Raw genomic sequence first — 26,190 nt, 5'->3', positions numbered from 1 at the left:
GGATTGCACTGTAAGAGGAAATGAAGGAAGTCAGCTTTATAAACCTTGAAATTGAGATCTAACCTAGGGCCAATAATCACCAGAGAGCACATTGATTGGTTTTGTTTAAAAGTTACGGTTTTCTAATTAAGTAGGGCAGGGAAAATCATTTTCTGATTGTGATCTGTGCTTCACTTATGTCAGGAAAGGTCTGAAGCACTAAATAAAAACCTCAAGCCCCATCACCATCTCACCCCGCCCCCATTTTATTAATATCATGCCCATCCTATAGTCTCCTAAAAATAGCAGCTTAAAGGAAGCATCAGAACAGGTAAGGGGATAAATCCCCTCCCTGAACCCCCTGTAATCCAAGTGCTGAGCCCATCCCAATATTTTAACCAACTTTGTTGTGTACAAAAGCTGCTAGCCTATGGAAATTTCTACCAGTTGACACCTTCATTACTCATTTATTGCTTCCTCACAGACAAAATGAAAAAGCTCTCTTCTGGGCAAGATGCCCTCCATGGGGTCCGTCTCTCAATGAATTCTACCTTCTCACCATCATAGTCACCAGCTTCTATTGCTCCTCATTTCTCATCATTGCTACCACTTGCTTGCTTCACAGACAGACAGACAGACAGACACTGAGCAAGTAGGTAGTGACATCTACTGCTCCTCCTTCTCACCACCTCTGTTGTCTGGGCTAGAGCGAAAGGCAGATGAACAAGCGGGTTAAATGGTGCAGAGGAGGAACAACTTACCTAACACCGCCATGACTGTCTTCATAAGCTTCATTGGAGTCCTCCTGCGACTGATGGATCCACTAGTGTGCGGAGATAAAACATTGGTTTTCCTCTGGACATACATGTAGATTCTTATGTACACCACCACCATGATGAGGAAAACCCCCAAGTTGGAGACTGTCCAGAATATCAAGTAGCTCCTGCTGTAGATAGGAGCCAGGGAAGAGCAGGTTGAAATGTCACAGAGACAGTTCCAGCCCAACGTGGGCACTGAGCCCATGAAAATAGCTATGGCCCAGATCAACAAAATGAAAAAGGTGACTCTCTTCTTTGTGAGGTTACTGTGGATCCTCATCCGCACAACAGACAGATGTCTCTCAACAGCAATGACTAATAAGTTGGCCAGAGAAGCTGTGAGGCTTGTGTCCAGGAGTCCCTGGCGCAAAAACCATCGATTAACAGTTAATGTTTTTGACACTGGGCCAGTATTGAACATCAAGAATACATAAGCGATGCCTGCAAAAAAGTCCGCAGCAGCTAGATTGGCTAGCAAGTAATAGAAGGGGTAGTGAAACTTTTTGTTTTTTACCACAGCAGCGATAACCAGTGAATTTGAAAGGAAAATAAAGAAGCAAAAGAAGGTCCCGAAACATAAAACAATGACCAGCGTTGTCCCCGACCACTCATCCGCCGTGTCTGTTTTACTCATGTTATAAAAGAAGTCCATTTGTTTATCATAGTGGCATTCATTCATCATGGATTAAGGAGTTGCATCCTAGGAGGGGAAAGATGAAAAATAGTGGTTAGAATGGCTATATTTTGGCATGTTGTTGTAGATAGGAAGGTTTGTTTGTTTGTTTATTTATTTATTTATTACATTTTTATGATGCTCAGTTATCAAAGCTCTCTTGTCTTCCCAAACAAATAATTTCTGCATTACACATTGACAAAAGTCAAATTATGCAACTCCATGTGTTACTGTATGTGCAGCATGCAACCTCAGCTCATTTATGCACATATAGTTTTCTCCAGTGACAGTACTTGGGTGTTTTAAGTGCAGAATTATGGAGCCCATATGTTACAGTTCCCCAGCTCCATCCCACCATCCCACCCACCCCGCTTTAAGTCTGCGGTTTCCCCCTTCATTTCCTTAGGAAGTCGAGCACTGGGCACTTTCACGTCTGTGTGTTGTTGCGCTCTTTCAGCTAATGCATCTTTTCAACTGGAGCGCTACTGTGCTGGTGAAATCTTCCGCCCCAACCCCTATGTTCTCCTTCCCCCTGCAGTTGATTTTGTATATATTTTTATTTCTGTGCAAATACTATAGTACGGCAGCCTGAAACTGCACAATTACGGTAAAACAACACACTATGCTTTCCCCTAAGATCATAATAAACAATATAAGGAAGAGAAAGTATTACAATTAGTTTTTGGAGAAGTTTGTGGTCAATGTTGGCATGGCAATGGGAAACTGACATTGTTCTGGTCAGGAAATCTAGACATGCCTACTCAGGAGTAAGAACCATAGAGTTGAATGAGACTAAGTCTGGGCACAGGTGGCAGCAGACTTGCTTGCCTTCTCCGCAGGGTGTTTGGACGCCCTCTCTCCCTCCCCCTTCACAGTTGAGCAGAGAACTGCCCCACACTCCTCTTTTGTCAGCAAGACCACCCTTCAACACACACACCCAACAAAAAACAGGATGGTCCAATATAGTGCAAGGAAGGAGAGCAATATATGGGGGGGGGGAGGCACGGCTTTATTGTGCATGGAGGCGAAAAACCCAGACTTTCCCCGCTCCAAAATAAGTTGGAAAAGGGAGGGGAAGAGGTGAGATGAGCACAGGGGAGGGACGACATCATGTGAGTACCTCGCTGCAAAAACACATACCAGGCATGGCAAGACTGTGATAAATCACTGGTGTGATGGAGCTCCCACAGAACATAGACAAAACATGTGCCAAAACCAGATCCAACGAAAATAAGATGCTCCATTGTTTTATTGTTTTGAAAACAAAACTTGGAAGCCACTTAGAGTCCTCAATAATATAGAAGAGTAGGATTTTAATAAATGTCCTGAATTATGGCTTATTTATTTAATCAAGTGGCCAGCAAGCCTCATCAATGGACCCTTAAGCACATGTCATTTCCTAAATGAACAGTTCAGTCCTATACATGTCCTACTCTGAAGTAAGTAGCCAAATAACAGAAATACACACAGGAACCAGACCCCTTAGCAGACCCAAATGCCAGTTCTGTCCCCATATCCACTCTGGTAACACGATTACAGAACCTAACAACACCATCCTCAACATCCGGGGTTCATACACCTGTGCATTTTCCAATGTAATGTACGCCATCAATTGCCAGCAATGACCTACTACATTCTTCATAGGACAAACAAGCCAGTATCTACACAAAATAATAAATGGCTACAAATCTATCAGCACAAATGGCAATTTTCAAAAAACAGTGGGGCAACACTTCAACCTCCTAGGATGCTCTGACAAAGTTCACATCACTGCCAATTCCTGGATTGCTGAACCCAGGAATTTGCCACTTCAGTTTTCAATCAACAATGTCCTATTACTGGGTTGTTTTGTGATATCCGAATCTGGAATTCCTGGGTTGTTTATGCATTAAGAGTTGGGTCAACCCAGAGTTGACCCAACAACTAAACATGAGCAATTGTTGGGTTAAATTTGGATTGTTTAATCATAAATAAGCCAGAGTTCCAGGTTTGGATGTCAGAAATCAACACAGGAATTGGCCATGACATGCAAACTAGGCCTCTGTAAATGATGTTAAGGTGGCCATTATTGAACAAAGGAACTTCAAAGACTGATTGCAGTGTGAAACTGCTAAATTACAATTCATCAAAAGACAAAACTCCCCTGTGGCTTGAATAACAAAAACATTTTATCATGCTACATATGTTAATCAACTCACTACTGTCTGCACTTTCTGTGTTTCAATTCCCTCACTGTTTACAATCCCCACCTCCACCCCAATGATATGTGTATAGACTTGCCAACTGAGAAGAACACTTCATGCATATGACGAAATGGACTGTGTCCATGAAAGCTTATGCCAAAATAAACATGTTAGTCTTTAAGGTGCCATTGGACATTTTGTTTGGCTATCAGCAAATGAAATTGGGATGGTGATAATCTTGCGATAGCTGTTTTTAAAAGAGCAGTTTAAATCCCTTGATGCTAGACAGGTTCACTGTGGTCACGCTATTAGGCAGACCAATATGGGGTGATGCCTGTCAAGAGAGATTTGGGAGGGAAAATATAATCATGCTGACTATAAAAATAAATTAATCCACATTTGAATAATACCTTTATTAGGTCAACCAAAAGATCACAAAAATTGTGCAAGCTTTCAAGACCTGCAGATCTCTTCATAAGGCAAGATATTACACAAAGCAGGTGGTGAGGGGGAATAGGAGGAGAGAGAAAAAAAGACTCTGGTGAAATCAGAGTGTCTCCATGTTCAGATCCCAAGGTAAAGTCGGGGAAGGAAGCCATTGCAGAAATGCAAATTAGACTCTAAGACATGGGATGATTGGATCTGCAGTCTAGGGTAAATTTTCAAGTGCAGGCACTCATCGTGACAGTTCCCACACCACCAAAGAGAGGCTAAAACCCCAGGCAGCTATGTTGATCCATATCAACAAACCAGTTCTAACAGTTTACATTTCCACCAGGAACACCACTGCTACAGCCAATGGTTCCTTTTTAGCCACCACAAATGGGAAACAAATTTAGTGGAGGATATGGCTAGATGGGAAGGTTTACATTTTTCCTACCTGCATATGGTGATCTGGATCAGCAGGGCCCTATGTATTTACTTCAAGGTTAAAAAAAAGAGGTAAGGATTGGCTGCATATTACGTATTTAATTTAGCATCTATTTTAACCCCAAGAGGCAGGAAATGGGAGAAGAAACTGAAGGGGGGGGGGGAATCAAAAATTGGGCCAGATCTTGTAGCTATGAGTCTTCAGTATAGACTCAGTTTCAAAATGGGGGTTGCAGTCTGAATGAGTCACTGCAAGTGTTGCAAGTATCAGATTACAGTTGGCATTCTGGGACAAAAATGCAATGGCTGAACACCATTTCTGAAAACATAAAGCGTGGATGTAACTCAGATCTGTCTCTTGCCCGTGCAGAAACAAAGAGAAACATGGCAGGCTTACATTAGCAAAGTTAGATATTAATTTCAGGAGGGTTTTGTACCTTGAGGAAGAGGGTTTGTCTTCCTTTTCCAGGGACATCTAAGATTTATTGATATATTTTATTTATATGCCGCCCCCAAAACAAAGAGGTTCTTGAGACAGCTTCCTATCGCAGGAAACAGAAAAACAGGGTGCTGGGAGGAGGTGACTTGTGCCTCCATAATTTTTCAGATGAATTAGGTGGGACGGGGAAACCTTTCCTTTCATTCAAAAGCCCCTCCTCTTCACACCCATTCATTGCTGAAAGAACAGAAGCTGTCAGCTAGCTGAATAATCTCTACATCCAGCGAAAGCACATCTGTGGACCTTCAATACAGCAGCCATCCATAACATGGGAAATAAACCAGGGGCTGGGAACACCGCCAAGAAGAAAAAAATCTGTTCAGATCATTTGGTTCTAGGGAAAGCCCTTGCAGAATTTTACAGGAAACATTTGCAAGCCCTAGGTGCACACGCGCGCGCGCACACACACACACACACAATTAAGTAGGATGACCATATGAAAAGGAGGACAGGGCTCCTGTATCTTTAACAGTTGTATTGAAAAGGAAATTTCAGGATGTCATTTGTATATATGGAGAACCTGGTGAAATTTTCTCTTCATCACAACAGTTAAAGTTGCAGGTGCCCTGCTCTCTCTTAAATCTGGTCACTCTAGTATAGCTCCTGCAGCTTTAACTGCTGTGATGAAGAGGGAATTTCGCCAGGTTCTCCATTTATACAAATGATACATGCTGAAATTCCTTTTTCTATGCAGAAAATATACAGGAGCCCTGTCCTTTTCATATGGTCACCCTACAGTTAAGTTATGGGTTGGGGTAAGAATTTGCCAAAATCTTAAAAGCCACTTGCATTTAACTTAGGAGTCATGTTTACTATGTATATTTGCATACATTTGACCCAGTTTGCACACCAGGGAATAATTCCAATTCTCCAAGGTTAGTAGGCTTATTTACACACAAAAGTCAGTTATGCAGATGCCATTGGGTATTTCTCATTTAAATTGTGCACAGTGTGCTAATCGGAGCACAGCAACCCTCTTCTCCACACCTCCCAGTTTACACTGCAGTGATTATGGTCAGCAGGAGATAAGTTGCTCCCCAGACCTAAATGCAAATCAAAGTTCAGTAAACATGTAAATGCCACCAGACTTGGCTGTAACTAATCTGCATTTAAATGTAAAGGTTTGTATAACAGCATGGAGATTGCTAAACTTGAAGGCATCACCTTGGAGTATGGTGTTGGGAACAGCAGCAAACCTGCCGCAATTAATACAACGGAAGGCCTTTCCTTATCCCAATGCCAGACCACACCTGTAAAGCATAGAACTCGCCATTTTTCTCCCTGGTTGCTATAGCTGCACGAATAGCATGTGTATTGCTCATTCCCTACCAGTCTGGTCCTGTCCTTGACTTGTTCCTCCTGTCAACAGGACATTGGCAAGCACAGAAAGAATCAAGTTCCCTGTTCGTGAAACTAAGAGTTTGGAGATTAAAGGAGGGCATATCGCGGCCACTGATTACTTAGACAATGGAACATGGAGCCCTTTCAACAAGAGAGAATGCCTCATCAGGCGGAGCAACACCATTACAAAGTCCTACCAAAGTAAACACATACAAAAAGGAGTGAGAGGACCTGAGAGGACCAAGTGCCAAGAATCATGGTTTGTCTACTTGTGTGTGAATTTGTTGAGAGCTTTTGCTTGCAGTCAGGTCCCACAAACATTTTTGCTCTTTTTCTGGGCCTGAGGGACAACTGAAGACTATAGCCAGGGCATGTGAGTTCAGACAGACTAGTTGGCCGTTTGGATTTTCCTCATTAGGGAACATAATTTAATGGCAGTGATCTGTGGTGACTCCATATTACATTGCCCTCAGAAACATGGGAAGACTCAAAAGGCTGGCAAAGTACACGTTCATTTGTTTAATGGTGGAGTTCCAAGCAATTCTCTGCCACTAAATCTCTGCCTTTCCATCAGCCCTGCTGAAGAACCACCTCCCTAAGGATCCTCCCTCAAGAGTCACCAGCGGCAGCCACTCCAGCAGGCTGCAGCAGAGGGAGATGAGATGGGAAGTAGGGCCATTTCTGCTAAAAAAAAAAGAAAAGAAAAAAGCAACACTTGGTTTTTTACCTCTTCCCTCACCAGCCCTTTTTTCTTTTGTGTCTTGTCCTTTTAAATTGCAAACCTAGAGACTTGTCTTGTTTGTATTAACTGGATATAAGCTGCTCCAGAAGCCATTTTGGCTGACGGGCAGACTAAGAATGCTTTAAAAAAAAATAAAACGGTCATAATTAATTTCTCCTCATAGATTTTACCCCTCCTCTTCTCATCCCAATACTCTACTCAGCCTCATCTAAATAATGTCTTCCATCCACTTTGTATTTTGGCTGAGGGTTTGTTGAAGTTTTATGGCTGATGGACTGATGTGTATCTGTACCGGCACTGTTCATCTATGCCGGGGCCGGGTAAATCTCTGACATCTGGTGGGAGGCGCACTGCTGCCCCACACTGCCAAATTTGATGTTGAAATTTGGCAGAGCCGCAGTGGTGAAACAACCCATGATTTTTCTTGAAAACAAGGCACACAGTGAGGGCCCAAGATGGCAATTTTGCTTGAAAACATGGTGTGTGTTCCCCGTCTGTCTTGTTTTCAAGCAAATTTAACACTGTTTTTGCCTCTGTGACACTGAATTTGAGTGGAATGAGAAGGGGAACACAAAAAGGGCCATGCAGCCCACAAGCTGCCAAGCCCTGAACTATGCTTGCTTCAGCAAGTGGTATACCTATAAATGGTCCAGCAACAGTAAAAAGGTTGAGCACCATGGGACTTTTCCCTGAAGCTATGCCTTTAAAAAGGTGGGAACTTACCGTGACTTTTTTCCTTTGATGTGAGGTCACCACGGCCCTTCTGCTGTGAGCCGGGGCATTCCAAGGTGGACGGCAACTGCTGATTGGAAGCCAGAAGCCAGGCAGAGGCCAAGGGGTGGGCTTAAGTACCAGGATAGCTGCCAGAAAGCCTGTGCTGCCTTCTGCAATGGTAATTACCCACACCCACCCCGCAGCAGCAAAACTGTGGGGTTTAGTGGCAAAGCGGTGCCATGGAGGCAATCTCTAGGAGAGACTCCCCCCTCCCCCAGTTTATATATTATAATTATTTATTTATTTATTTATTTATATAGCACCATCAATGTACATGGTGCTGTACTGCTTTTCTTCTCCAGCTGTGTGCAAGAAGTTGCTGCAGATCCATTTCAGTAAGCACTTTCCTTAATGCACCGTGTGTCTGTACGTGTACGCGTATACAACTTTTAATGTCAGATGGAGCTTAGCACATTTTCACAGCGAAGCGTTTCAGCAATCATTGTCCCAGCTTATTTTCAGCACTTGAGGTAATTCCATAAAAATAATGCCTCACTAGGTCCTTCCCATGGCAGAAACAACTTGCCTGCATTGTTATTCACAGGGAAAAGAACATGCTGCCTGTTCTACATAGACACAATGTACTTACTTTCTGCCTTGCTTTTTCTATATTCTAACCAAATGCATGCCAGAATTTCTATGGAAGGGTGTGTTCAGTTCACCCCTTCTCCCATCCCACTTCAGGTTCTTTAATGCACAATTGATAATTGTATTAGGGACATCCAAATTGCTCTGGAGGCTGGCACACCCAGTGCATAAGGTTGGAAGCTGGTTTAAAAACTACTCCCCGTTGCTCACCACTTGACGCAGGGCATTTTCTCCACGCTACCACAGATGCCCTCAACGACCTATGATGACAGTGGAGAAAAGTCACCCGGACTTTTTTGGTGAGCCACACAAGGCACTTCCAAACATTGCTCAGGTTGACAATGGTCATGGGAGGGAAACTGGAAGGACTTCATTAAACAGGTACTTCCTTTTGTTGGGAGTTTAGAGCGACTGTTCCTGTTGCTCTGCGATGGTGGCTGTGTGTTGTGTGCCAAACCCAGTTTATAGGACCTTTGAGCATTGGGGATGGATATTGCCCTTCTGAATGTGTCACTTGTGAGCTATCACTCAAATCCCTTATTTAGAGTGCCAGTTACTTGGGAATGCACTTGTGGAAACTCCCTTAAGGTAGCCAGTCTGAATCCTCTTCAGAGGAGGAGCTAGACCTCCCAGAGACCAACCACACTGAGGAGCAGCTCATGCCAGGAGACAGACCAGAAGGATATTGGGCCTTTGGTCCATCCCCGCAAGAAGAGGTGAGAGGCTGAGCAACAATCTAGTCTCGAGAGTTGTGGCGTCTCAAGAGGCAGGCCAGAATTATCACTGTAAGAAATGGCCAGTTGCAAAGGAGGGCTCCTCATGAGTAGAGGGCTCCTTGTGGCCAGGGCCTTCCTCATCACAAGGAATCCTTCTGGAAGCCTCTGATGTTCTGTAGCTGAGCCCTAGGTGGGGCATGAAAGCTTCAACTTATAAGCCTCAATTCCTAGGAGGAAGGCCTGCTGGAACAATGTCTTTACACCAACTCTGGTTCTCTTGCCTCTCGCTACCTAGCCCTCCCCCTGCTAGGCCTTTTCTTTTTCAATCCTTCTGCTCCTTATTATTCTGAATGGATAGAGTGCTTCACTCTATGCTGATGCCCTGCTGGAACACACAACTAATAGTAACCGGTAAGGCCTGTACAGATTTCTGGCTTCACATATTGAGTAGGGTGCCTCTTGGAGGAAGAGATGGGTGGGATAGGGAGAAGGGTACTTGCCAAACCCCAGAGCACTCCTACCTGTGTGCCACAGTGCTGAACCAGGAGTATGCGATTTGCCTGACTCCTATGTCTGAAATAGGTCTCCTTAGAATGCTCAGTATGTGAATAGCCCTCTTCATGTATTTTCCCAAATGTTTGAGGACTAAAACTGGGGATGCAGATGCTGGTCCTGCACCCAACATCCATGTGCCCACCAACCGTGCCTCCTCAGATTGCCGTGTTTTCAATAAGGCCTGCAGGGGAGTTCTACTCACATTTACTTGAATGCAAATAGGGGCATTTCTACAAGAGGCTTTTATCCCTGCTTCTGGATCTGCTCCTTTTTCTTCTGCGGTTTTTCTTTCTCTGCCTCTCTATATGTTTCATTACACAATCACTAGATGGCACTGTGGTATAGCAGAATTGCACAATTACATGAGACTTTCATTCTGTCATTTCTAAATAATAACAGACTTTCCTTGCTGGGGAGGGGGGGAAGCACCATGAGGCAACATCATGTAAAGGACTCGCAAACTACTATGAATGAGCAATGACAAGTGTACAATAGAAGCCTTGTTGGAAAGGCTCTAGATCTCTCAGGGTGATTGCTAGCCCTGATCAAACAAGGAATGATCTGAGAGTTCCCAAGCGGAGATGAGTAAAACTCTTCTGCAGACTGTATTGCTCAAAACTGCAAGGTCACGGATCTGAGGGAGCAGGGCCAGTGCACACAGGGACACATGCATGGCCCTGTCCCATTTTAGCCCTTACACAGTCAGGAAAACACATGATGAAGGCTTTAACAGACCTGAATTCAAACTATTTAGTACACCTGAAGAAGCTCTAAAATGCAAGCATCTGACAGAGCTAGTTAAGTACACAGTGCATTCCCAGAATACATTATCAGACATGACAGCATGACTTTAAGGAGCACTCCGAAGATTCAAAATTGTAAGGTGGGAAGCAAGCTTAAGTCTACATACATAAGCAACTCTGAGGATTGGTTCGCTTGCATTTTCAACAGATATGTGAAAAGCATGAATGTGATTGCGCCTATATTCCTATAAGTAACTTGAAGAAAACAAGCAGCTGCTACACAAGCTAAGAATGTTGAGAAACAACAATGTAAACATGAAACATGGAGCCAAACACTTTGATCGGGATTTGATTATGTCCTTGTTAAATTAATCTGGTCATCTTATATACATAACCATGAATCATTAACTTTTTACTTGGTGTAACATTACGAAATTCAATTTGATTTGCAGAGAAAAGGTTTGCAACCGGATCTCTCTCGCTGAGTGCCGGTTTGCAAAAATAATGGGCTATTATTATTATTTTGGCACTATAACATGCAGACTTACTCCTGAATATCTCAAGAGTGAGGGGAAAAGAAAAGCTTGGGTGTGCTGAAATTGGCAAGATTTCTGTATCTCTGGTTAAAAAAATGAAGACACAAACATTTCTAGATTCCTTGTATTTTATGCAATATTGCTTAATGTTTTATGGGAAGATAACTGTCTGAGTGTTTACTAGGTGCCTTTTAAATTAAAGGGTTGTATCCAATATTAATCCTACTTAGAGTAGATCCATTAAAATTAATGAGCCTTAAGTTTGATTAACATTGGATACAAACCAATGAAATCAGTCTATTTGGTAAAAATCCAATTGAAAAAATGAATTAGAAGATACAATGATTTAGCAGCCACTAATCACTAGGGGATTCAAAAACTTAAAAGTCATCATTAACCAGTATTTAGCTTCACCGTTTAATTTTGAAAAAATCTCAAGCCACACATGTTGAGTTAGTACAATATTGGACTTCAACTGGGAAGACACAAGTTTAAATCCCTGTTTAGCCATGGCACTCTCAGGGTTGCTTGGCTCATTTGCTATGTCCTAGCCTTTTTCACAACATCATGAGTTCCTTGGATGAAAGGAAGGATAAAGATGTAATAATAATAATAAAAAGGTTGCTAGTTTTTTCATATACCATTTTGTTAATAACACAGATTTGAGAGAATGGATTTGAGAGACTTTAGAGCTTTAGTTTTTCAAGCAAAAAGTATTCTGCAAGATTCATTTCTATCAGACTATTGTTTTTTGCAGGCATCAATCAGTTCTGATGGTACACCCCATATTCTGTAGTAAGCATTCTGTATGTATCACAAGTAAGTGCCTTTCTATCTTTTCTTAAAATACAACTGACAAACACAATGGACTGGTTCAAACATAATGTTAAAGTATGGTTTAATGTTACTCGAATGAGCATGTACAAGCCCCCTTCTCTACAACTACAGCCACAAGAAGGATGGTGGAAGCTTTCACTTCCATTTTCAATTAACCACAGTTAATTGAAATCCTAACACATTAATCCTAAGAAGTCAGCTTCATAAACTGAGGTTTGAAGTAGACTTGTTTCAGTAAACCAAAGTTAAGACTAATCACAGTTTGTCCAAGTCCAGATGAAATGATAACCTTGGTTAGTTAAAAATGGAAGCAAAAGCTTTTGATTTTCTCCTCACAGTTGTGCCAGAGAAGGGAAGAGGGGAGCACATGAGCCTCAGACTTACACAGGCTTGGTTATGCAACAATAAACCACAGTTAATAATTAGGTCTGTTCACGGCCATCATGAATTCATAATGTAAGTTGTTTTTCATGGTGTAGTTTCCTTTAATTCTTCTTGACAATGACAACCAGGTTTTTAATATTTGACAAATGGTTGTGCACTGAGTCAAAATGAACCATAACGTAGGTTTTATTTTTAATGGCTTTCAAGATCTGCTTCTGAGAGGGGTTTAAGCAGGGCTGTTGAATATCTGTCAGCCCAAGGGCCAAATTCTATTTCAGGAATGTTCTTACCAGTCACATTCAAATAACGTTCTGAGCCAAAGCCAAAAGGGCTGGGTGCCAAAGCCAAACTGGGGTGGGGCATATTTTAGAGCCTCATCAGACAGGGGGAAGTTGCGTTTCCCTACCATCATTTTGTCTCCTGCTTTTGTCCCGAAATAGGGATGAGCAGCTTCCTCTTTCTTCACACAGGGAAGAAAGAAGAAGCAAACAACAACCACTTAGCCCATTCAGTGAACGTTTTTTATCACACTGCTTCTCCTGCACACAGCAGGAAATGGTGGCAGGGGTCGTTATAGTAAAAACAGATCTGATTTTCTGGGTCTTATTTTTTGACAGAAAAAGCTGAAGGGGTGGGAGGCGAACAGCAGCGTCAAAAGGACCCACAAACATCCATGAGTGGCCAGTGACAAGTGTGCGATAAAACTCTTGTCTGATGACACTCTTAGTTTAAAGCTCTTATTGCCAATGACTAAGTCTTAGGAGAGGCTTTTCAACATTTTAGAATGAGGAAATAACTACACGGATTTCAGGAGACCCCAAAACCCTCAGTGGCCAGGGGCAATGCTGAATGCCCCGCAGCACAGGCAGGAACAATGATGCCACCATCTAATGCTGTGTATATTTTTATGTCAAATTTAAAACCTTTTAGATCTTGACTGTAATTAATCTTACGATTAATTGCAATATTTTAAAATCTTTTGGTAGTTACTGCTTTTTATTGAATGTCCAGGTTTTATGGAAGCCACTCTAGGAGCCTTGTTGTCTGAAAAACACAGTGATTAAAAAGAGATTTGTTCAAATTGACTTTCGAATGTTGATACAACATTGTCAAAGAAAGCTCAAGTTTCTTTTATTTATTTTTATAGAACAACAAAACAAATACTGGGTTGGATCCAGAATTAGTCACGGTTAGAGCTGATTCATTGAAATCAACTTAAGTTAGTTTTGACTACCTCAGCCCATTGATTTCAATGGGTCTCCTTTAAGCATGACAAACTTTGGATTCAACACATTACACAGTTTTGTTTCTATACATCATAGCTGAGAGGTAAATTCCACAGGGTTCAACAGGTCTTAATCCCAGGTAAGTGTGCATAGGACTGAAGCCTTAAGATAATTACAAACACAAATTACAGTGCAATCCTATACATTTCTACTCAGAAGTAAGCTCCACCAATTTCAATGGGGTTTACTCCCAGGTAAGTGATTATGAGATTGCAGCCTTAGTTAACTTGTTTAGTGAAACAATGAAAGTAACTTTTTTTAAAGAATGTAACAAATTATAACAGCTTTTAACAATATTAGGTAAGGTTTCTATAAATGAAAATTTCACTGAACAGTTCTTCTCTTTGGCTTTTATCATGGAATATCAGTCAGCCTATAGTTGCAAAATGAAACAAATAAAATAAAGCAGAAATAAAGGAACGTAAGAACAACTATTGAAAACAAGTGGGGTGTTTTTTTTAAAAGACAACAGACTGATCCTTAAAGCATGATCAGCTTTGAACAATATTTGATTATTATTGAACAACGTTTGACCATGGTAAAATAATAGTCAGTCAATTGTCAATATCTGACAGGTCAATTGAGTGGTGTGCCAACCCTAACATAATCTATTGTACCCTGTTACTACTTAAATATAGAAGTATCAGAGTACTATAAAGGATTGTGCACAGAATATACTTTTAAACAATCCAAGTGAAGAGCAACAGTCCCAAAGACTATTATAACAACTTGCCAGCTTATCATGAGAAGCCGATGGAGATGTGCCATGTATTTCAATAAAAGAAAAGAAAGAATTTAAAAAGAAAGAAAAACATAAATGTACATATATCAATTTCAATGCATGCACATGGAATGTGTGTGTGTATACCGTATATGAAAATACAGGTTTCTAAGAACTATACATAAACAAAAGCAGACCATCATATTATCCAAAGAAGTATCCATTTTCAGGTGACATTGAGATTGATATATATATATATATATATATATATATATATATATATCACCCATTCAAATGATGAAAACACTGAAAGGTCTTCAATAAAATTGCATTATAGGAGGTGAGCATTTACCCTTCCAGTATTTTAATATCAGTCTCTTGGCTGCCAGAGGGGCACGTTGGCCATGCATTAACCAGGAAGCAGGGAGATAATTTAAACAAGCATGTACATCAGTAAATATTAAGGAGTGTTCCAATACGAAATTTATCTGTACAACTATCCTCCTCCCAAAAGGGGCAACCACTGGACATTACCAAAAAATATACTTAAAATAGCATTAGTTGTGTTACACCTCCAACAATTAGCTGAGATAGACAAACCCTTATTAAAAAGATGTGGCAGCATCCCAAAGACACAAATCAAAAGATTTTGCTTATTAAGACAGAACCTGAGATCCATAGACGCATCAGATACAGACACAAAGGTGGTGATCTATCCATTAGGCAAAATGAGGCAATCCAGTTCCATTTCTGCTTAAGGCTTTGTACTTATTCACAAACAATAAGTATTTCTAGGCATAGATCGTAGGTTGATTTACTAGATAAATCTCAATAAGTGCTTCCAATAGCGAGAGTTGCTGAAGCTTTAAAAGAGCAGTGCCAAACCTAGATACTAACAAATGTTGCAATTGCAAGCATTGCCATTCAGCTAGAGCTGGTAAATCATATTTATGAGCAAATTAGGGAATAACAAAATTCATCATCTGCACCCACCAGTTGATCCAAAGTAAAAATTGTCTTATGTGTCTACGTCCACCACAAAAACATTTTCATACCAATTTTTAAATCTGGATTTCCCTATGGCACCAATTTAGCATGAGAAAGTGGATCAAAATGTAATTGACACAATGTGCCAGATCTTGAACACCCATAACTGGGAGGAACCCTAACCATTCTAAAATGCTTAGAACCTCGTGCCATCCATTTAGAGAGAGGGTCCAGACAAGAAGATTCCAGAAATGACCAAGTTGGAAAATCTTATCTAAACAGAAAAGCACAAAATGTAGTACAAGTCAACAAATAAGACCAATGATATAAAGTAAGATCCGGAAAACCAAACCTACCTTCTTTAATTGGAAGTTGCATCCGTTTCAAAGATAATCGTGGTGGAGGCAAGCCACATATAAAAACAATGTTGTGTAACACTATATGACATTATAGGCCATTTTGCACTATATTCTTCTAGTTTAAAGCTATCACAGCCATGCTGAAACCTGTTAAGGGCAGACACCCAGTACAGCTCTAGTTACCACAAATTTAGACTGTAGAGGCTTTCATAATTTAAGATCTTCTGAAATTACGGTTTAGGAAGTCTATACATGGAGTCTAAACTAAAAAGGTCATGGCAAAGCTCTCATTTAAGAGTAGTGCTCTAAATGAAGAGTTGGCAACTCAGCCTGCAATGGGGAAATAATCTCAGCACTGAAGATATTATAAAGCCCTTTGCATACTTTTTCGATTTTCTGCAGGCATGGCTTACTAAATGTGTATATTCCATTTCGTCACCACCATCAAATCCTTTCCTTCTTAGCTTTGTCCTGTGTCCTCTACAAGAGGCATGCATACTAAGAGTAGTACTGCAAACCAGCATGGATTACTGGATACAGTCTGGACCTGGATGATTGGAGTCAGCCAATAGAACAACGTAGAATTGTAGCCAAGATACCATATCTGAGCTTATAAAACCAAAACAGGAACACTTACAACAATGTTGCTCTAAATTTAAGAAGAGGGAAGCCTCTTCACATTGGAAATGCAATGCAAATTAATTATTATTATTATTATTAATAATAATAATAATAATAACAATAATAACAACAACAACAACTAAAAAAACGAAGGCACCCATGCTGACCATAAGAAAAAATTCAAGTTCATGGTTATGAAACTTGAAACCATCACATCACCTGGCAGAGCCCAATCTGAAAGTCTGCAAATGCTCCTCTTCCATATCATCTTAAGATCATGCAGACATCCTGGCCACAACCCATTTTTCATCTCTTATCCCACCTCTGCCAACCTGCTTTTTGTAACATCTTGCCTGATGAAGAGATCTGGAGGTCTTGAAAGCTTGCCCTTTTTGGCCTAATAAAAGTTTCCATAGGGGTAGCTGTGTTAGTCCTACAGTGCTAATCTTCTAGAAATTGGTACAATAGAAGCCACCACGTTTAGCTGTATGAAGAGAAAATCCTTCAACCTCATGAAGAAACTTGCCCAGATACAAACAGCCAAGTATCTTTATGAAGTGGACAGTGTCCATGAAAGCTTATGCCAGAATAAATAAATGTATTAGCCTTACGATGCCACAAGACTCTTCATTGTTGTTTTTCCTAATAAAGGTATTACACTACATAGATTAATAAATTCTACTATTTCTTAGGATTCCCCAAAGAAGCCACACTTCTAATATTTAAATATTCCAGAAAAGCAGCTGCATTCTCCTGCAGCAGCAAAAGGAAAAATGCCGGAAAGAGCATTCTATAGAGTCCCACACAGGGGTCTTCCCAACTGAAAGCAGAAGTGGCTGCCAAATGCACAACAACTTTGGATCACATGTATTGTTCCTGAGGCACATATTCCCACCGCATAACATTCCAACAACACTTGTCGTCTCAATACAATACATTTGTCAGCACTATACAACTCTTGGCAACAAGAGAGAGGGCCTTCTCCGTGGTGGCCCCCCAACTGTGAAGCAATCTCCCCAACGAGGCCCACCTGGCGCTGACATTTTCATCTTTTCAGCACCAGGTCAAGACTTTTCTCTTCTCCCAGGCATTTAGCAATATGTAATGAGCCTGGGTCTGTTTCTTTGGCTCATCATTTCTCAAGTTGTTATCGTGATTTTAAATGTATGTGAATTTTGCATGTTTTTGTGGTTAATTTTTGTATATTGTTTTAAAATGTTTTATCTTATGTGAACCTCCCAGAGAGCTTTGGCTATGGGGCGGTATATAAATGCAATAAATAAATAAATATATTGGGAAAGGGTAGCACGTATCTACCTCAGTTAAGACATCCTCATGATGGCCACAAATGACGAGAAGCATGCTGCCAGTCTGTTTGGTTTGATCCTGGTAGGTGCAGCCTGGGCTGTGCAAGCAAAGAAGGAATTTGTAGAGTAAATTCTTGCAGACCTAGGTACTGCATGTTTTCTTTAAATGCATCAGAAGCAGAAAACCAGTTACAAAGGCGGCAGCATTGTTACTGTTGTGATAAAAGACAGTGGGAGGAAACAATGAATTATTTACCTCATTTTTATACCGTCATACACATTAGAGAGGTGCTCAGGCCTTAGCCATTAGTTATGGGAAGTGCATTTGAAGAACTATGTCAAGCAAAAATGACAAGGGTGATGCTTAGAACTAATTGATGAATTAAGAACTAACAAGTCATTGCAACTCAGTGGCACTGAGTTTTGAAAGAACGCAAAAATAAAATTGTTCATTTTTAAGAAAAAACATGTACAAAATAACTACCAGAGAACTAGAAGGTAGAAAATGTAACATTGATTTTAAATTAGTTATCCAGGGAGCATTCTGGAAATTAAGATCTATCCACCTAACAACCTCAATTGCAAGTAAGTTTTAGGGAAAGCATTAGTAAGGCTCGGATTGTTAAACATACAGGAACAATGAACACAGAACCTGCAAAGGGAAGCTTTTAGAATTATTATTTTTAACATCTTAGTTGATTAGCTGTATGAGCTTTAGTTGACTGGTCAATCTATTGATTAAGTTTGCATATGGGTAAAACAGTATTTCCAAAACAAGGAGCATTTTTCCTTTGTTTTCAGATGATGTTCTGATGACATAGCAGTCTTCGGTTAGAAGAGGCATTTCGTCCTGCATGGAAGAGAAGGGGCAATATGTGTGTGTGTGTGTGTTTTAAAAAGATGCTTGCTGTCTGCAGGGTTTTGTTTTTTAGATCTGCTGCCCAGATAATCAGTTGATTAATTTTTTTACAGTGCAATCCTATACTCATCTGCTCAGAAGTATGTCTCACTGTGATCAATGGCACTTACTCCCAAGTAAGTGAGTTTAAGATTCATTCTTAATCTAACCACTTCCTTCATTAAACATTGCAGCTCTAGTAGATGGAGACAATTAGATAGACATTATATATTTGAGTTTTCAAGAAACTGGGAACAGGGCAAAACAGCAACATCACCAGGTTTGCAGAAGACTCCAAGTTATCCATGATGGCGCAGGCATGCTATAAAGAGTACTGAAAAAGATTCTGCAAATGGACAACAGAATAGCAAATGAAGTTCAGTATTAAATGCAAAGTGATGCATATAGACCCAAAAAGTACAGACATCACACATATGCAGCTATGCCCATGGAAAATAGCTATTCCAATCACTATTAGTAACTTTAAAGGCAGTATTATTCCACATACATCGTGTGATCTCTTCCTTAGTTTGCCAGTATCCCCTAACCAAGAATCAGCAAATTCACAGGTATAAACAAATCAAGCTGCCATTTACATAATTCCTATTCTCACCCTCTCCACACATTCAGTCAATAACATGTGAAGGGGAAACAGGATTCCATTAGCTGGGCCCACCCCATCCTCTGTATTTTCACTGGCCACACAATACAGATCTCCACAGATTAGGCAAAAAGTGAGAAAGGCATCAGTGTGGATGCAAATATATGTACATCTGGTCTTTGCTAACATCAAGGATCCTGACTGCACATACAGATGCAGTTGCACATATTCCTGTTTCACCTTTGGCTTTATGGTGGAAGTTGTGGGAAGGGCCAGCTGACATGATCCCCTCCCACCTCCACATTTTGATAGACACATGGAGAAGAAGGCTTGAATCAGACCATTGATCCATATATTCCATTGGTCTATATATTCCATATGTCCATATGCACTGCCTGAAGAGTTGCTGCCAGGCAGATTTTTTTCTAGTCTTGTTACCCATTCACTGGAGATGCTGAGAATTGACCCTTGGGACTTTATACATGCAAAAGACATCTCCAACCCTGAGCTGTGGCCCTTCACAAAATAACAATCCTAAGTCACGTTAAAAAAATAAGCAAAAAAGGGGGACAAGTTGCATGTTACTATCTCTACACTGACCTCATAGTAGCAGTTTCTATATGTATGTAGGAGCCACTACTAAGATTTGCTACACTGTATTCTCAAAGCCCAAGAAGATCCGAGAGATCTTTGATCTTCAGAAAGCCACGAGCAGGCGCCCTCAAGGTCCTTGAAATGTCTTGATTACAGTGGACTGAAAATAAAATAGAGTCCAACCTAGACAAATCTAGGATTTGCATCCTACTACAGGGTGTATTTTTGTTTTGCTTTCCGGTGCATTTGCAAAACCCATATAAAGCAAAGATAAAAATACACAAGTTGCTATCAATAGCCATCAAGCCATAAACAGTATATAAAATATGTCTTCCTCCATTTCACACATTGTATTAAGTATATGGAAGAGGATGGGCAGCATGCCTGGAATATTGTGCATTTCACATCCCTATGCATTGGGGAATATAATGCCTAGGACAGAATTTAAATTCAGAATATTCTCTCTCACCTTCTCTTTTTTAACCTGTATATGATATCCTGGTACTACCCCTATTTCTGGAGGCTAAGGGCATGTCTTCACCAGCCACTTATCCCAGGATCATTCCAAGATCATCGCTGTGCATCCAAATGACACAAAGGGGATCCCGGGAGCAGTCAGGGATGCTCCCTCCATTTTCCTGGGATAATCCTTAGGTGTAGAAAGGGCCAAGGTCACAGGACACACTATGGGTGCAATCCTATGCACATTTAGACAGAAAAATATCCTACAACCCCCCAGTATCCTCCAGCCAGACAAGGTGGCTGGGGTATGTGAAAGTTGTTGGATTTTTTTCTGCCTAAATACACATAGGATTACAACCTAAAAAGCCTGATATTAATGAAGCTAAATTACAAAAACAGTGCTATGCTAAAACAAGTCCTTTTTGCTGGTGGTAAAAATGTTTTTCTGGTGGAAGTCATTTTTAAATTAATACAGATCTGCTGCTGTCCCAATAACTATTTTCACTGCTAATAAATAGGAGTAAATATTTGTTCATGACAACTCTTCTGACCTAGGTTAACAGTATCAGTAACTGGAGGACATATAATTTAAAGTGCCATTTCTTGTGTGAAAGTGTTTTTGCTATTGACTCAAACTATCAATTGCTTTTTAATTAAGTGAGTGATTTATATAGCTGGTGTTAGTGTGAACACGGACAGTATTTATGCTCTTGCCTGGATCAAACGATGCCTCTCGGAGCCAAAGTAGATGTAAAGGTGGCAAATCCACTGTGTTTCAATGCAGATCTATCCTAATAATGAAGAAAGATATGAGGGGATTCTGTTTAGCAGCAAAGGGGCCATGTGGGTGAGGAATGTATAATCCTCACCCACTCACTGGTTACTTCCCCATGGCCCTCTCTCCAAACACATTCCTCTCAGCCGAGCATAGCTGAGTCAAGGAAAAAGTGCACCTCAAAGGACAGATGGTAGGGAGGTAACTAAGCTGCAAGGGGGAAAGTTCTGCACTCTTCAGCTGTTAAAAATGCCCTTCACCCCTTTTGTTCTCTGTGCTTTGGGCAGCGTGCTTTTTAAACAAATAGCTCTGCCACCATCACATTTAGCTTAGCCCTCAGACCAAGGAGATCAGCACAAACAACTAATATGGCTAAAAAAAGGAATATCCAGTACTACAAGGCTTTCACGTCGTATGTAACATCTGAATGAGTTTAACTTGAAATTACTCTGTTAAGCATAAGAAACTCAGGCCTTAGCTAGACCTAAGGATTATCCCAGGCAAATGGAGGGGTCGTCCCTGCCTGCTCCCGGGATCCCCTGTGTGTCATATGATCCTGGGACAATCCCGGGATATAGGCCTGGTCTAGACATGGCCAAAGACTCTTGTGGCACCTTAAAGGCTAACACATTTATTCAAGCATAGGCTTTCCTCAGATGCATATGTGGAGAACTGTAAACAGTGAGATCAGAAGGAAATTATATACAAAAAGTGTAAATCATATTATTAGTTGCAGTCATTCACAAGGCACTTGTTGATAACACAAACACCCTGGCAGCAACTGCCCTGTGAATGACCATTGTCACTTTTTATATTTAATTTCCTTCTGATCTCACTCTTTATCGTCCTTCTCCACCACATGTACTGTATAAACCCAAAACAGTCCATAACACTCCGCAAAAATGATGAAGTGGGCTATAATACCAAAAAAATGTCTGCCAAGATAAATTTGTTAGCCTTTAAGGCACCACGAGACCCTTTCTTGTTTTGCTGCAACAGACTATCATGGCTACCTTCTGGTATCTGTCAAGCACGTAACTATGTGTGTAGCATGGGGTAGGCATAAAAGACGTCAGCATTAAATACGTGCGCAAATTTATCCTAAAGTCCTGTCTACACTTGATAACAATAAACATATCACGATCATCAAACCTTAGCAGTGATAGACTTCAGAGCGTTTAATCTGCAGTTGGTGCCACGCTATTTCAAGCATCAATTAGTCCACAATTTCCCTGCAATAGCTCTTTGCCTAAAGGGTTCAGGGACTGCACACTCTGGCTTATAATCAATTACTTTTATTAACCACTTGCTTTCCAATCAGCAATGAAATGAATGAATTACAGCAAATTCATTGGCATCACATCATTTTAAAACATGTATTTTAATTCCAGATGGATATAGTTAAAATGGTTAGAACAGCAAAATTGCTTAGCTGTTTAATATTTTACACAACTGAAAGAAAAATCTCATCCTAGGGAAACTCATCCTTAAAGAACTGCCGTCCATCTGTCACATGGGAGGTCTGAGATAAGGGAAGAAGCCAGCCCTTCACATCTTATCTGTAGCCTGACAATGCACTAAGAGCCCCAGCTCAATTGCAGACTGTGATTACATGTGAATGATTAGATTTCAGCCTTACAAGTCACCCAAGATTATGACTGGATCTTGTCTTAAATAGATCTGCCTGTTGCAAACTTGCAGCGCATTCCCAACAGACCATAGTACCATTCCCATGGCTGTTGTAATACCAGCAACCAGGGCTGGACATGTTATTTCAAATCATTTTGCGACTGCATAGCCAGGGTCCACAATCTTTTCCAATGTTAACACCAACACATGTATATCTTCGGGTGTTTATTCCGGGTATCTTTTGTGGTCAAAGTGAGCTATCAGTGGATCACAAAGATGCAAAAAAAGATTGGGGCAAGGCTCTTCCCACCCACACACTAAAGGCAACAAAGCTCTGACTCAGTTTGGGGGGGGGGCGGTGTTAAAAAAAACAAAAACAAAAAACAAAGTGTATTCTAGCCAAAATCCAGATTTAGGCAATACCTTTCTTAGGACCAACCAAAGTGTCATAAAAGAGTGTGCAAGGTTTTGAATTCTGCAGAAATCTTCATTAGGCTAGATGGTACAAAAAGCAAGGCGTAGTAAGAAAAGAAAAGCATAAAGATTGGGTTGTGGCCATGAGGTCTGCAGCTTAGACTGGGTCTCAAAACCAAGTCAGCTTTTGCATACGAATTACAGATGCAGGAACTGCAAGAAAAAAGAAAAAAGAAAGAAAGACAGAGAACTAAAAGAAGAAAAAAGCACTTTTATATTATTCTCCACACAGTTAGATGAATAAGCTAGAGTCAAGAACTTACTAGCAGCTTCATCAAGCACGTTCCAGAAAATAAGAGAATTGGCAGTGCTTCATAGGGCGAATGGGATGTGGATAGGATTAAACGTTCCCCCCAAAATGCTTTACCTCCAAACAGGAACCACGTTATAAACCAAACATTGGCTGAGTCAGACACAACAACAAATGGATGAGCAGTAGCCGTATCGGCATAGGAGCAGGGTGGTTGACTCTTGGAACGGAAACCCTTATCCTGAAGAATATGTACTATGTTAAGTGAACACACCTTTCTGAAAAGCATGCTTAACTCTGCCACTTTTTTTTCCCCTCAAGGTGACCAGCAGCAGTAGGTGAAAACAGCACAGGGAAATCTCTCCTCCCTTCCCTTGCCCTCCAGCAGAGGCTGGTATGGAGAGGGACTCCCTGCCTGGTCAGGAAGTCCCCTGGAACACACACCCTCGTGTACTGCGAGAAGGTGCTCCTACGTCCTCTCTCTTACTCACCCTCTCTGGACAGCCCTGGCAGGGAGGATTGGGACCGTGATGCTCTCCAGGGAGAAACTGGAGCAGGCACCTCTCTTCCCACTTGCTCACCCTTTTCTCTGAGTAATGTTGCTGGACATGGAAAGAGTAGCTACTTCATCTCACTTGCTTACCTACGCTCTCCTTCTGGGCTGTGGTGATTGCACCCAACCACCCCAATCCTCCTCACTACACTACCGGATGAGAGAGGGCCACCATGAAGAGGCAGCAGGACTGGGCAGGTGGAAGTTGCCGCTACTTCTCATCACTCACCTTCTCTCTCCCTCTAGAAATCATGATCTGCTCATGGTCCCTCCCCCCCCCCGCCCCTTTGGGCAGTGCAGAAGAAAGGATCGGGCCCAGCAGAGCATCCTGAGGGAGAAAACCATCACTGCCTGCTCACTGGTCAGGGCAGGCCCAAGACATTTTGCTGCCTGAGATGGAGCAGTAAATTCCCCGCACCCACCCAAAGCAAGATACATAGTTCCCGAAACTGGTCAAGTTATTTGAGCACCTGAGACAGAAAATCTCTCAAGTGCCCTTTGCTCCTTCCCTAGCAATAATAATAATTAATTAATTAATTAAGAATATGCTGTCCTTCCACAACAATATGCTGCCAGAGCCGGCTGCCTAATAATAGGGCCGGCGCTGTCACTGGGTGATGTGGTGGGGGCGGGGGGGGGGACAAGGCTTGTTGGGAAAGGTAAAGAACTCAGGTCTGCCAGTTAGAGGTTGAAGTTGCTGCACCTTCCACGTGGCGAAGCCTCTATGTTGCACATCCCCTGAGAGAAGGGGGGCTTCTGCCTAACTATGGACCAAATCCACGGTGCCCAGAGAGGATGGGCCAGAGAGAGGGTCGGTTTGGAACACACGCTAATCAACGGTTGTTTCCCATTCTGTTCCTATTACCCCCACACACACACCTCCAGTTGATTAGCGTGTCGTCCGAACTCAGCCAGAGTTGGCAGGCGCGGCGCTCCTTCTATCGCTTGCACGCGTTCGTGTGTACACACCCCAAACGCAGATAACAGGTACTTTGACCCTCGGCTTTCCCTCGCTTCAATGTAAACTATTTGAAGAGGGCGCCCTAATCCAGATCAGATCTGGATTGCCTACTGATCCCAATTGCACTACCCTTTTTTTTTCAGGGAAAGCCGGTGCGGGCATGTCGCTGTGTCGGGACACTGTCCTGCTAACGCCTGTCCACCCCCCTCCCACTCTACCTCACCCCGCGCTTTCTCCCTCGTGGCGGGCGCAGGAGACGCGGGCTGGATCCACCCCAGCGGCGCCGGCCAGTTCCTCGCTCCTTCCCTCACTCACCACACCAGCAGCCCGCGGCTGAGTCGCCTGCCCGGCATCCGCCACGCCACTCTCCAGTGGCTTCTTCCCCGAAACGCAAGGCGCAGCAGCAGCAGGGCCGGGCGAAGGAGTTTGACGGCAGCCCCGCCAGTGCCGCCGGCTAAGTCGGCGGCGTGGGCGTGGGCTGGCTGCTCCAGCTCTGAGGGAGGGCAGGCGGCGAAGGAGAGCGCGAGCGTGTCAATAAGTAACCCTTGCGGGGCCGAGGCGCCCTCCTTGGAGCAAGGCTTCCTTGCCCACCAGCAGCCCTTCCCCAAACGGGCTCTTCCGTCGGAGAAGTGAGCAGCCGCCTTCGAGCCCCTTCTTGGGCAGCCTGCCTGCCGGCCCTCTTAGCTCCCTCAGAGTTTGCTGCGCTTGGCCAGAGGCTGGGTTTGGTTTTAAAAACAAACAAAACAAAACTTGCTGCGCTGTTCGGAAAGGGATTGCTCCAATACAGGGTGTTCCTCCTGCTTCTGAACAAGGCAAGAAGGCGCGGCGGCAGCAACATTTTCCACTGTTGTTGGCGCCTTGGTTATTTAGTTCACAAGGAGCCAGTGGGAGAGGGATCAGCAACTCCTGTCCCCGCCTCGCCTCTTGCCTGCCTAGTGCCTACCTGCCTTGCCACCCCCGGGTGCCCACTTGTTGCCTGGATCAAACCTCCCCACCCTTTAAAAAAAAATTACTTGATTTGTATCCCGCCTTTCTACCAAGAAAATGGCACTTGAGGCGGCTTACCATCATAGTTAAATAATATTTTTTAAAAAATCTCGACTAAAACTTATAAAACAAATACATTCAAACACAATTAAAAACACAACAGTAACAGAATAAAAACAGCAGCCAGCTCAACAGACCGGTTTTGCAGCAGCAGTGGAGCTACTCACTGGTTAATGCCACCCTCATCACATCGCCACCGCTTCTTTCTTTCTCTCTCTCCCTCTCTCTCCTCTTGGGCAAGATGTCCTCAATGAGTCCCCTCCCTTGGGGAGTCTACCTTCTCAACAACCAGCTGCTCTCTTGCTCCTCCTCCTCCTCTTGCTCCTCATTGCTCCCACTTTCTTGCTCAACAGGCAAAGAGCCAGTGAGCAAGGAGGCACCTGCTCCTCCTCCTCACCACCTCCATCGTCTGGGCCAGACTGAGAGG

General features: G+C 42.2%; 1 protein-coding gene across 2 annotated transcripts in view; it reads right to left on the bottom strand.

The window, feature by feature from the left end:
* LPAR3 (lysophosphatidic acid receptor 3) overlaps nucleotides 1–26,014 on the bottom strand; it is a 39,568-nt gene extending 13,554 nt beyond the window's left edge. Inside the window, exons 1-2 of one of the 2 annotated variants that reach the window (XM_063117837.1) lie at nucleotides 25,931–26,014; nucleotides 741–1,497 (exon numbers count right to left, since the gene is read on the bottom strand). In XM_063117837.1, coding sequence (XP_062973907.1) covers nucleotides 741–1,479 — 739 coding nt within the window. In that variant the 5' untranslated portion in view covers nucleotides 1,480–1,497; nucleotides 25,931–26,014. Of the gene's footprint in view, nucleotides 1–740; nucleotides 1,498–23,693; nucleotides 23,897–25,930 lie in introns of those variants that run through there. The other variant, XM_063117847.1, reaches the window with a different exon arrangement.
* Nucleotides 26,015–26,190: the final 176 nt, after the last annotated feature.

The sequence above is a fragment of the Elgaria multicarinata genome, chromosome 1 (assembly GCF_023053635.1).
Source record: "Elgaria multicarinata webbii isolate HBS135686 ecotype San Diego chromosome 1, rElgMul1.1.pri, whole genome shotgun sequence".
NCBI lineage: Eukaryota > Metazoa > Chordata > Lepidosauria > Squamata > Anguidae > Elgaria > Elgaria multicarinata.
This window is presented reverse-complemented; position numbering and strand designations above follow the sequence as displayed.